General features: G+C 46.5%; 1 protein-coding gene across 2 annotated transcripts in view; it reads right to left on the bottom strand.

The window, feature by feature from the left end:
* LOC140483586 (plexin-A1-like) overlaps positions 1-13,401 on the bottom strand; it is a 555,554-nt gene that overhangs the window by 52,032 nt on the left and 490,121 nt on the right. For both annotated transcript variants that reach the window (XM_072581813.1, XM_072581815.1), the window contains exons 21-22: positions 10,403-10,545; positions 8,093-8,349 (exon numbers count right to left, since the gene is read on the bottom strand). In XM_072581813.1, coding sequence (XP_072437914.1) covers positions 8,093-8,349; positions 10,403-10,545 — 400 coding nt within the window. The remainder of the gene's footprint in view (positions 1-8,092; positions 8,350-10,402; positions 10,546-13,401) is intronic.

Genomic DNA, 13,401 nt, shown 5'->3' with positions numbered 1-13,401 from the left:
TGAGTCAGGGATTGGGGGTTGGGGTGAATTAGTGAGTCAGGGATTGGGAGAACGTGGGGGAATTAGTGAGTCAGGGACTGGGGGATGGCTGGGAATTAGTGAGTAAGGGATTGGAGCACAGGGGGGTTATTAGTGAGTCAGGGATTAGGGCACAGTGGGGAATAATGAGTCAGGGATTGAGATGAGAGACTGTCAAAAATTTGGGAGTTGTGTGTTTAGTGATTTGGGGATCAGAATTTCATGAGGCTGGCATTATGAGCAGGGTTAGAAACGTCAATTGAAGTGAACAGTCTGGGTGTCTGATGAGAACCAAGTTGCTATGACTTTTAAGAATTTGTAATCTGACTGGCCAAGACCATTGGCAACCCAGGATGCCAACGTAGGGGATTCTGATAGACATTTTACTGAGCTGACTGGGGTATAATTGGATGCCAGCTAAGATGCCACATCCCATGCAGACTTCAAATAAAATTCAGAAAATTGTACATGGGTTTGTGTCAAAGCAGAACAGCACAGAGGGGTTCAAGAGGGCAAGTTTGGGGGTCAGGAACTCTAACATCCATCTCACTCTCCAAACACTACACTTTCTGACCAAACTGATCTTAACTCAGTCTCCGTTTCAGCATTGACCAGCTAATTGGATCCCCAAAGTCTCCAAGATACAGGCACCTTATGAAGACATTTTCTGTTCATAATTGGAAGCTTTTTTTTATTAAACAATTGCTTGAACAGCAGTCGCAGGAACCCACGGCCAAATTAACATTCTACTGTCCTTGAGCTCATCTCTGTGTTTACCTAACAGAGTGTGGAAAATGGAATACGTTTCCCAATTCAAATACCTGACGTGCATTCAAACACTCCCAGGACAGGGACAGCACGAGGTTAGATGCAGAGTAAAGCTCACTCTAATCTTTTAAACTGAAAGTAAAACTCTCTCTACACTTTCTCCACCAAATGCTCCAAGGCCAGGACAGTACAGGGTTAGAAACAAAGTAAAGCTCCTTATACACTGTTCCCATCAACCACTCCCAGGACTTGGAGAGAGTAAAGCTCCATCTGCACTGTCTCCATCAAACACACCTGGACACAGAGTAATGATGTAGATTAAATTAGATTCCCTACAGTGTGGGAACAGGCCCTTCAGCCCAACAAGTCCACACCCACTCTCCAAAGAGCAATGTACCCAGACCCGTTCCTCTATGTTTACCCTTGACGAATGCATCTAATACTACGGGCAATTTAGCATGGCCAATTCACCTAACCTGCACATCCTTGGACAGTGGGAGGAGACTAGAGCACCAGGAGGAAACCCACCCAGACACGGGGAGAATGTGCAAACTCCACACAGAATGTCACCCGAGGCTGGAATCAAACCCGGGTCCCTGGTGCTGTGAGGCAGCAGTGCTAACCACTGAGCCACCATGCCGCCCTACGGAAGAGAATGAAAACAGGCTGACACAATGCATTTTTGCCTCAACTTCAGAAGAGACCCTTTACTGTGGTTTGTTTGCACTTTGAGGCAAATTTTCGGATTGTAGACTCTTTTCTCCTGAGCTTGAGGCTTCATTTGCCTGGAGACCCTGAGTGATCACATGCAGAGAGGCTACAGTCCTGACATCTCTGAGGTTGGGACCTAACCCAGTTCTGACAAGTGAAAACATAACTGTTAGATAACTGCAAACTCAAGCATGTCAGAAACTGGGAAGCACCAATTCAAGGAAAAGCAATCTGAAAAAATGGAGATAATCCTCAGATAACACGATTGAAACAGAATGAGGTGAAAGAGTTCACATTAAAATGAAAAATCTTACCAGCAGAGAAAAGGAAAGAGATAGAGACAGACAGCTACATAGAATAGTTGATCACCTCAAAGTGCCCAGCATTCTTTTAAGTAAATATCGAATTCCAATTAAAATTTACCAATTAAGTTAATTAGCCAACTTAATACATAAATCACCAAAATGTCACCTCAGATCTGATTACACTTCAACGGTGTTGCATGATAATGACCTTGGGAACATCCCCAGCAAAGTAATTAAAATATTTCTTGATTATCAATGCTCATTAATTCTAATTTGTGAACAGCTCTTGAACTGAACCAGAGAGTGGAAGAATATGGAGGGGGGGGGGTTGTGGATGGTGGTGGTGAGGACAGAGGGAAGCTGACAGGGGGAGAGGATGAGAGACAGCTCACAAGTGAACGATGGAGGTAATATTTTATTCTTCAAAAGTTGATTGACTTAAAACCAAGAGGTAAGAATGGAAAGTAAACTCCTCGTTGATCAGTATTTCTTGGTAGTTGGATTTTGTGCTTGTCTAAGACTTAAAATGCAAACACTAAATAGTCCTGAGGACACAGGAACAAAATCCTTGGATAATCCTTCCCGTCATCCACTAACTCCAACTACATTTCTCACTGCCTCAGGAAGGCAGCCAACATCATCATTGACCCCTCCCTCCCTGGTCATAATCTCTTCCAATCTCTTCCATCAGGCAGAAGATACAAAAGCTTAAACCCACACATACCAACAGATTCATGAACAGCTTCTTACCTGCTGTTACTAGACTTCAGGATGAACCTTTAACATTTTAAATTTAATGTTGGTCTCATGCTGCTCTATTACCCTAATGCACTTTATATGGTCTGAGTCAGAATACAGGAAGAGATGGAAGGTGTGGTGACCTGGTGCACTGATAACAATCTCTCTCTCCATGTCGGCAAAATGAAAGAACTGATCATTGACTTCTGAAAGAAAGGAGGAGAATGCGCTCCATCTATATCAACGGAAGTGAGTTTGAGAGGGTGGACAGCGTCAAATTCCTCACAGTGACGCTAACCGCCAATCTGTCCTGACTTCCCACGTAGACACAATGCTCAAGAAGGCACAACAACGCCTGTTGTCCCTCAGGCAGCTCAGAAAGTTCAGCGTGACCATAAGGAGCCTCACCAACGTCTACAGATGCACCACAGGAAGGACACTGTCCAGGTGCATCATGGCCTGTTACGGCAACCGCTCTGCCCAGGACCGGATGAAACTACAGAAGGTGGTGTACACAGCCCAGACCATCACTGAAGCCAACCTCCCATCCGTGGACTCCATTTACACAGTCAGCTGCTGCAGAAAGGCTGCCAATCTCAACAAAGACCCCTCCCATCCCAGTAATGCTCTCCTACAACCTCTTCCATCAGGCAGGAGGTACAGCAGCTTGAACACACGCACCAACAGGTTCAGGAACAGCTTCTTCCCTGCCGTGATTTCAAATTTCCAATTTCAAATAATGTTGATCTGTTAATGTTGCTTCGTGTACGTCCTGTTTGGTGTAACTTTGTATGCCTTACTCTGTCTAAGTTTTCTCCCTCACCCTATGATCTCTATGTCCTTGCTTACTATGAGCTCCCTGTACTGCTCTCTAACAAAGCTTTACACTTCGATACATGTGACAATAAATCAAATCAAATAATATCTGCTCATATTGCATGCAAAACAAAAGTTTTCATTGTACCCGGGTACATCTGACAATAAATCAAATCAAAGAGTCAAGCTCTTTTGACACTGATCCAGTAATGAAAGTCAATTCTCTACCTCAAAGATCATCATCATTGCCCCCATTCTTATTTCACTGCCACAGACTGGTGCATACAGCACAGACACAATGGGGCAAAGGGCTTTCTTTGGTACTGTAGCTCTCAATGAGATTGAATTTGCCCCCCGATGTTTCTTTGAGTGGGACTACCAGATTTAGACCAATTGATATCGATTTTGCAGCCCACAGCCAGGACAATGGCTCCAACTCCTGACTTATCTATATCTCACGCTAAATGCATGCACTTTCATATTTAGGGAGCAGAGGTTGCTGGGGTCTGCACTCATACAGGGGTTCATGTCTCTTTCACAACATGCATTTGTCCCCCTCAGCTTCAAAGAGTCAGAATGTCTAGTCTTAAACTCAATGCTAACTGCACTGCAGCAACACATGACATTTGTGACACCAACCGACTGAGTTAATTAATGCTTCAATACTGCTGTGCATCACAAGCCGTTATGCATTTGCTCATTCACTTAGCAAACGCACTCGGCTAAAGCACAGTGGGAAAGGGTGAGCATTGCAATGCACAGCTCGTGTACAACAGCAATCTGCATTCATATCGCACCATCATAACTCTGGAAAGTCCCACGCACTGAGCCACATGAGGAGATGTCAAGGCGGTCATAGAGATGTCCTGCACGGAAGCAGACCCTTCAGTCCAATTCATTCATGCCGACAAGATATCCTAACCTAATCTCTCCCATTTGCCAGCACTTGGCCCATATCCCTCTTAACCCTTCCTCTTCATATGCCCATCCATTTAAATGATGTATCTATACCAGCCTCCACCACTTCCTCTGGCAGCACATCCCATACACGGATCACCCTCTGCATGAAAAGGTTGCCCTTTAGGCCCCTTTTAAATCTTTCCCCTCTCATCCTAAACCTATGCCCTCTAGTTTTGAAGTCCTTCTACCTGGGGAAAAGACCTAGTCTACATGTGACTCCAGACCGACAGTAATGTGGCTGACCTTTAACTGCACTCTGCAATGAGTTAGAAAAAGACTGAGTTCAAGGGAAACTAGGGATGGGCAACAACAGTTGGCCTTGCCACTGACACCCACATTAAGGAATACATTTGTAAATGTTGACCGTCTGTAAAAGGAGAGGATGCTTGAACTTTGTACTTTTGTGGGCTCTTTGTGCATAACCCGCCAAACTCTGTTCCAGACTGATGTTACAAAACTGAAACTGAAGGACTGTTAATTATTAAAGTTGGAGTGGATCCAGAAAAGATTAACCAGGATGTTGCCGGGAATGGTTGTAAGGGGAGGCAGGTTAGGCTGGGACGTTTTCACTGGAGCGTAGGAGGTTGGGTGGTGATCTTATTAGGGGTTTGTAAAATCATGAGGGGTATAGATAAGGTGGAGATGCAGAACACCATCAGTTGGAATACAATAAACCAAACACTCCACACTGACAGGATGTGAACATTTCCTCTCCATGGGTGGGGGATTTCAAGACTAGAGGGCATCTATTTAAAGTGAGATGAAAAAGATTTAGAAAAGACATAAGGGGGAGTTTTTTTATCGCAGGGAGTGGTTCGTGTGTGGAATGAGCTTCCAGAGGAAGTAGTGGGTGTGGGTACAGTTACAGGATTTAAAAGACATTTAGATAAGTACATGAATAAGAAATGTTTGGAGGTTTATAGCCTTAGCGCGGCAGGTGGGATTATGATCATGGATTAGTTGGATTGAAAGGTTTGTTTCCGTGCTGTATGACTCTATGATTGTGGAGCGACAGTTTTGGACAGATGAGGGAGTGAAATGGGTTGAAAGCTCTTCTTTAATAGAAGGCACACTGTGGGTTTGCCAGTCAATTTTTCCCAATCATTTCCCCCCAATCTATTCCCCCAATCTGCCGTCATATACAATGAGAAAATAACCAACTTTCCTCTCGCTTCTACACTGACATTCTACGCGCAAGTTTTTTTTTGCCCTATTCAACTGCAACCTTTCCTCTCTCAGGCCCTGGAGGACATGCCCACACATCCGAATACTGCAGTTGCTGCAAATGAGGAGTCTTGGGATCGTACATTAATGAGTTCCAGAGTGAGTCAATGCTTCACATCTTCATAGAAGAGGCCTGTGGGGCTGACGATGGGAATCGCAAGTGAAAGCTGGCTGATGTTTAAACGCAGAGAGCACCAAGCACCTGCCAAGACAGTTCACATTTAGAGGAGAAGAAATGTTCACATTCTGTCAGTGTGGAATGTTTTATTTATCATATCCCAACTGATGGTGCACTGCACCTTCATCTCCTTACAAATCTATTAAAGGAGGCCACTGGCCTGTTCCACCATTCAGTTTTGTTACTATTAACCTCTTTTTCTAATCAGCCTGTTCACAGATGTCATTACACACCTCTGGAGCAGCTGGGATTCTCATTCCTGGGATCACTCTCATTCCTCATAAGTTAAGCCTCTCAATGAAAGGCTTAACATATGAAGAACGTTTGAGGACTCTGGGCCCATATGCAACGGGGTTTAGAATAGATGAGGGGGGGATCTAATTGAAACTTATAGAATGCTGAATGGCCTGGACAGAGTGGACATTGGGAAGATGCTTCCATTCTCAGGAGAGACTAGGACCCGAAGGCACAGCCTTAGAGTAAGGGGAAGTCCTTTTAGAATGAAGATGAGGAGAAACATCTTCAGCCAGAGTGTGGTGAATCTATGGAATTCACTGTCAAAGAAGGCTGTGGAGGCCGGGTCATTGAGTATATTTAATACAGAGATAGATAGGTTCTTGATTGTCAAGGGGATCAAAGGTTACGGGGAGAAAGTGGTTGAAAACCTGATCAGCCAAATGGATGAAAAGGAGTGTTCACTGTTGCCTGTCAATAGAGGCCCAGCGAACTCACGTGGGTGAGTTATTTCCAGTCCATTCCTTGTTCCTTGCCCCTCGTCTCCTTTCACACTGGGGCAGTGAGCTGGAATTACTGAGACACTTCATGGGTTGACACAACGACAGCAGAAAGTGAGGACTGCAGACTCTGGAGAGTCAGAGTCGAAAAGGATGGTGGTGGAAAAGCACAGCAGGTCAGCCAGCATCTGAGGAGCAGGAGAGTTGAGGTTTCAGGTATAAGCCCTTCACCAACTACAGAATGTCTCCAACTTGGAGCCTGCGTTCCTACCTCGGTTTGTCATAGACTGAACCACCTTCCTGTTTTATGAGGCACTGATCTTAGTCCAGGAAATTGAAGTGTCAAATAAGGAAATTGTTTACTGTTACAGTTCAAATACTGTCTTATCCTTGCGTTGCCTGCAAGTTCTCTCTGTAGCTGATTGACTGACTGAAGAGCAGGCCATTCAGCCCCTTAAGCTTGCTTCACCATTCAATTGCATGATTTGATCTGCACCTCAACTCCCTCGTACTGCCTTCCCCCCCATCCTACGATAGCCTTACCAACAAAGTTTTATCGTTTGCTATTTCAACTGACCCCAGTTACATGTTTTGTAAATCCCCTAAAACCCTAATTTCAAGAACATCTCCTAACTCTTGACTACCCACCAGGAGAGATCATTCCTCCATAATCTCCCCACCAAATTGTTTTCAAGTTTGAAAAATTTCTGTCTCTTGACCTCCCAAGGTACAAGCTTAGTCTCAGAGCCCTGGCTCCATAATTTAACCCCTTCCAGCCCAGAGCCATTCTAATGTGTTTCTCCAAGGCCAAGTACACCCGCTCCTGTTTTCTATTGCCTAGAACTGAACAGGAGAGTTCCATAAACACGGCAAACCCTTTGAAACTGCAAGGGTCAAGTCCTTAGACAACACCAAAATTGCATTCTGGAAGCTTGTTGGAAATTAAAAGTTGACACTAAATGGTCCCCCTCCCGCGGCGAAGAAACAAAGCACGAGGGGTTGGATGCTCCAAACCTGGTTACCCTGAAAACCAGGAATTACTCATAACTTTCCCTAATGGAGTAAAATCCTTAAAAGTTACGATTTATTTTCTCTCAGAGGGTTGAGAGTCTTTGGAACTCCTTGCTGCAGCGAGTTGTGGGGAAAGAGTCCATGAGTATATTTAAGGTTGAAAGTTTTGATCAGTTGGGGTATCAAGGATTAAGAAGAACGAGCAAGAAAGTTAGGAACGTCAGATCAGCCATGATCCTATTGAATGGCGGAGCAGGCTCGAGGGACTGAATGGCCTAAGAAATGTTCCTATTTCTTATGGTGTTATGGTCCAATGGTCTTGTCTGGACTAGGTGCTGCATTGGCACACTGTGGCTGCAGACTAGCTACCAAACCATACACTACTCAAGTCTGCCATCCTTGATGCCACACGACCAGCTTGACCTGTAATGCCCACAGTTCAAACTGCCCAATCCCAAACCTCAGAAAAGCCAAACTCCAGCACAGACTCCCCCTGCAGGCATGGCACCTATAGTTTGCTCAAATCAATCAGACGATAAGGGGATGTTATTCATGTAGACTGCGTTCAGTGGCTGTTGGGAGAGTTAGGGGCAGCACCCATTCCTCCAGCAGGTCCCCCTCAGACTCACCTCCGCAGCAGCAGTTTCGGGTGGTTTTTGCTCTCCAGGTTCTTCTCGATCAGGTCCGAGAGGAGCTGCTTGAGGACCCCGGTAGCGTACTCCATCTCACCCTGGAGGGCGGTCATAATCAGCGAGGCCACGTTGCCCCGGTCACGCATCGAGAAGCTTCGCTGAGCCTCCAGGGTGCGGATGAAGGTCAGCAGGAAGACCTTCTTGTTGAGCAGCTGACCAAAGAGAGTGAGGGCCTTCTCCACATTTGCTGTCACCTGGGGAAAAGAAGAGCAAAGAATCATCAACGTCCTGAATTGGTCAAGACCCAGGCGAACATGCAGATGGTTTTTCCAGGGAGAAAGCTTCATTTGGAAGGCTAATACTTATTGCCCATTCCTAGATACCCTACACCCGAGTGATAAAACCGAATAGCTTGCTAGGGCCATGTCAGAGGGCAATTAGGAGTCAACCCCATTGAGTCATAGAGCACAGAAACAGACCCTTCGGCCCATCTCGTCCATTCCTACCAGGGTTCCTGAACTGAACTCGCCCTATTTGCCTACTTTTGACCCATATCCCTTGAAACATTGCCAATCCACGCACCTGCCCAAATGTCTTTTACATGTTGTAATTGTACCTGCCTCTGCCTGCTATGGATTTGTTTTTTTATTCATTGACAGGATGTGAGAGTCGACCACATCACTACGGGCCTGGAGTCATGTGGAGACATTTCCAGGTACAGCCTTTATACCCAAGCCAAGGGCTGAATGAAAACCCTTCTTTCCTCAATCCACCCTTGCTTCTTTCCCAGATCACTTTACATCCACTTCTTCTCCTTCCTCTTACAGTCATAGAGTCCTACAGCACAGAGACAGACCCTTCAGCCCAAGTTGGTCCATGCTGACCCAAATGTCCATCCACGCTAACCCCGTTCCTCTGCACTTGGCCCATATCCTTCTAATCCTTTCCTATCCATGTATTTGTCCAAATGTCTTTTAAATGTTGTTAATGTACCCGCCTCAACCACTTCCCCTGGCAGCTCATTCCACATGCGTACCACCCTCGGTGTAAAGAAATTTGCCCCTCAGGTTCCCTTTTATTCATACCCTCTAATCTCAAACTGATGCCCTATAAGTCCTCAATTTCCCAATCCTGGGGAAAAGACTGAGTGCATTCACCCCGTCCATGCTTCTCATGATCTTATACAGTTCTATAAGGTCCCCCTTCAGTCTCCTATGCTGTAAAGAAATAAGTCCTATTGTCCAACCTCCCCTTTAACTTAGTCTCTTGAGTCCTGGCAACATCCTTGTAAATTTCTTCTGCATTCTTTCCTGTTTAATAATATCCTTCCTATAGCAAGGTGACCAAAACCGGACACAATACTCCAAGTGCGGCCTCACCAACGTCCTGTACAACTGCAACATAACTTCCCAATTTTTATACTCAGTGCCCTGACTGATGAAGGCCAGTGTGCCAAAAGCCTTCTTCACTGCCCTGTCTACCTGAGACTCCATTTTCAGAGAACTGTGCATCTCAACCCAGAGGTCCCTCTGTTCTACTACACTCCTTAAGGCCCTGCCATTCACAATGAAATCCCTACCTTGATTTGACTTTCCAAAATGCACACGCACACTTATCTACATTAAACTCCATTTGCCATTTCTCGGCCCACTTCCCCAGCTGATCAAGCTCCTGCTCTATCAACTCTATCCATCCAGGTCAAGATTCTGTAAGCCTCTGTCAAATATCCTCTCTGCCTTCTTCTGTCCAAAGAGAACCGACTTCTTCAATCTATCTTCATCACTGAAGTTCCTCACTGCTGGACCCATTCTTGTAGACTGCTCCTTCACTCTCTCCAGTACATTCACATCGTTCCCATCACATCATAGCCACAACCGCACACTATAACGAAGCAAGGACCAAAGATCTGTGTCAACACGTTACCTCTAACCAAACATTAATGTCCCAGCCACATCCCCTCACTCACTCCAACATTGGATGATAATCACTCAGAGCCCTCTTCAGTGCCTCAATTGAATCTGCCTCTCCCATATTCCTATTGGGGCAGCACGATGGCTCAGTGGTTAGCACCGCTGCCTCACAGCACCAGGAACCCAGCTTTGATGGCAAACTTTGCACCTTTTCTAAACCACAATTTCCATTCTCACTCCTTTAACTTCAAGTGAGTGTTAGAATCACCCTGGGTGGAAGGTGGGTTAAGGGGAGTTAGCACAGTGTTGGGGGAGGGAGCCGATGGGGGATCCTGGGAGAGAAGGGAATACCGCGTGCAGTGCCTGAATTGCATCAGACGTTAGCAGGGTCCTGTACCTCCATCTCCTTGAGGACTGGGTGATCCTCTATCCCAGGGAACAGGACCCTCATGGCGTAGGTTCGGTAGTCGAGGAACGGAATGCCGGCACCATCCAGGTCGCTAGTGAGCTCGTGAATATCGGTCTGCAGTTCGGCAAATGCTGAAAAACAGAAGAGAGCACTGTGAGACAGAACCGTGCAGCATCACACCGCCTTAGAGATCACCATTCAGCCCCACCGGCCAATGCTAGCCCTTTGAGAGAAAGATCTGATTAGGAGACCCACTGCTACAGACACCAACCCAGCCCCTCACTGCTCTTTCTCCGCTGCTCTGCAATTTTTTTCTCCTTACTTCCAAGACTTATCCCAATTCCTTTTTGGAAGTTTCTATTGAGTTGGCCTCCATTGCCCCAGTAGGTACCACAGTCGAGCTTACAACAGCTCAGAATGCGTAAAGAAAATTAACCTGTTCGTCTTCTGATATTGTTCTTCTATCTGCTTCCTCATGTTACTGACCTTCTTCTCAATGGCCTACCTCTGCCCCTAGATCTTACGGTCAGCGGCACTGGTCACACACACACACAGCCAAGAAAAATACGCCCCTTTTGCGATGTGCTCCTTCCTCATTACCTGTCTCTGAGGGCTGCACCATTTCCGATGCAGGACATTGCATTGCCTGCAGATACAGCATCACCGGACTCAGTCTCTGACCAAAGATCCTTGTCCACACGTTAGCTCTAACCAGAGGTTAATGCCCTGGCCAATGCCCCTCACTCACTCCGACCTCGGATAATAATCACTCAGTGCCCTCTTCAGTGCCTCAATTGAACCTGCCTCTACCATATTCTTATTGGAATGATGTAGTGGCTCAGTGGTTCACACTGCTGCCTCACAGCGCCAGGAACCAAGGTTCGATTCCAGCCTCGGGTGACTGTGTGGCATTTGCATATTCTCTGCATGGGTTTCCTCCCACAGTACAAAGATGAGCAGGTTTGGCCATGCTAAATTACCCTGTAATATCCCGGGATGTACAGGCTAGGTGGATTAGCCATGGGAAATGCAGGGTTATAGGAATAGGGTAGGGGTGTGGATCTGGGTGGATAGTGCTTCGGAGGCTCAGTGTGGACTCGATGGGCCAAATGGCCTACTTCCACACTGTAGGGATTCTATATTCCAGGTATTACTCTTTGTGTGATAGAAAGAGCAAGTTCATTGATTTAAATCAGGGACCCTAGTTCTTCATTTGTTGTCTGTTATTTTCATAGAATCCCGAGAGTGTGGAAACAGGCCCTTCGGCCCAACAAATCCACACTGACCCTCCAAAGAGTATCCCACCCAGACCCATTCCCTTACCCTACAACTCTACATTTACCCCTGACTAATACACCTAGCCCACACATCTCTGAACATTACGGGCAATTTCCCCATGGCCAGCTCACCCTCACCTGCACATCTTTGGACTGTGGGAGAAAACCGGAGCACCCGGAGGAAACCCACGCAGACACGGGGAGAATGTGCAAACTGTCTCTTGTTGCCTGAGGAATCGAACGTGGTGGATCCCTGGTGCCATGAAGCAGTGCTAACCACTTGGAAATAATCATAAGCAACACTTCATTCATCCCAGCCATCGTCAGTAAGTTGCTAAATGTCTGGTAGCTATGGAAAAGCACACTGAAGCTGGTGCCCATATTGTGAAAGTTTCTTACAAACTCTGAGGCACAGACGTGACACTGCATGCAGGTCAAAGCATCAGGGAAATGGCTTCCCGCTGCACGGTTATGAATATAGATTGCACACTTTCAGAAAGAAAGATAGAATTCTCGGCACTTGTGACGCTGACTGTTAGTTTCAATTGCCGCCACCAATTAGAAACCAAGAGGGTCGCAACCCAGTCCATCATCCAGGGGAGAATCCATCATAAAAGGTGGGTTTGAAGGGGGAGTGGGGATGTTGAAGAGAAGATGGAATTTATCAGGGGGAAAGCTAACGGCAAATGAAACAACGCATTCCCAGGGAGAAGTGACCCATCTGTTAGTGAGCTGAGATAAGGCTCACTCTTGTAAACAGGCAAACGTGAGGACTGCAGATGCTGGAAACCAATGTTTAGATCAGAGTGGTGCTGGAAAAGCACAGCAGGTCAGGCAGCATCCGAGGAGCAGGAGAATCGACGTTTCGGGCATCAGCCCTTCACGAATTTATGCCCGAAAAGTCGATTCTCCTGCTCCTCGGATGCTGCCTGACCTGCTGCACTTTTCCAGCAACACATTTTCAGCTCTGATCTCCAGCATCTGCAGTCCTCACTTTCTCCTTCAACAAGTCCACAATAAGTCTCTGAAGAGGGTCCCACCAAGCCCATCCCCTTACCCTGTCCCTGAATTTCCCAATGGCTAGCACACCAAACCAACACATCCCTGGACACTATGGGCAATCCCTCTAACCTCCACTTGCACTTCACTGGACTGTGGGGAAAAACCAGAGCACCCAGAGGAAACCTATGCAGACACGGGGAGAATGTGCAAACCCCACACAGCCCAGGGGTGGAATTGAACCTGGGACCCTGGCGCTGTGAGGCAGCAGTGCTGACCACTGTGCCACCTCTCTCTCATCCGTTTCGCTTTTCAGCGCACTCTGCTTTATTCTGGTTGTGGCTCAGTTGATAGCCTTCTGGCCTTTACATCATGAGGTTCTGGGTTCGAGTCCCAATCAAGGACTTTGTACACAAAATGAATCACCAGTGACAGTCATGTGTACGACAGATGGGGTGCTGTTCTGTGGAAGGGGTGATGCTTTCTGCATGACATGTTAAACAGACGCCCCATCAACCCCATACAAGAGATCCTATGCTAACATTCTGAAGAAGAATCATCGAGTATTATAGCATACAAGAAGGCCATTTGACCCATCACTGTCAGTGCTGGCTCACAAAAGAGGTACCCAGCTAGTCCCAGTCTCCAGCTCTATCTCCGTAGCCCTCTAACTTCACCACTATCAACACTACAGGGGTCTTCTCCAAAATC

The sequence above is a fragment of the Chiloscyllium punctatum genome, chromosome 12 (genome assembly GCF_047496795.1).
Source record: "Chiloscyllium punctatum isolate Juve2018m chromosome 12, sChiPun1.3, whole genome shotgun sequence".
In the NCBI taxonomy this organism is placed as follows: domain Eukaryota; kingdom Metazoa; phylum Chordata; class Chondrichthyes; order Orectolobiformes; family Hemiscylliidae; genus Chiloscyllium; species Chiloscyllium punctatum.
Note: the sequence above shows the minus strand (reverse complement) of the source record. Positions and strands in the feature narration are given on the sequence as shown.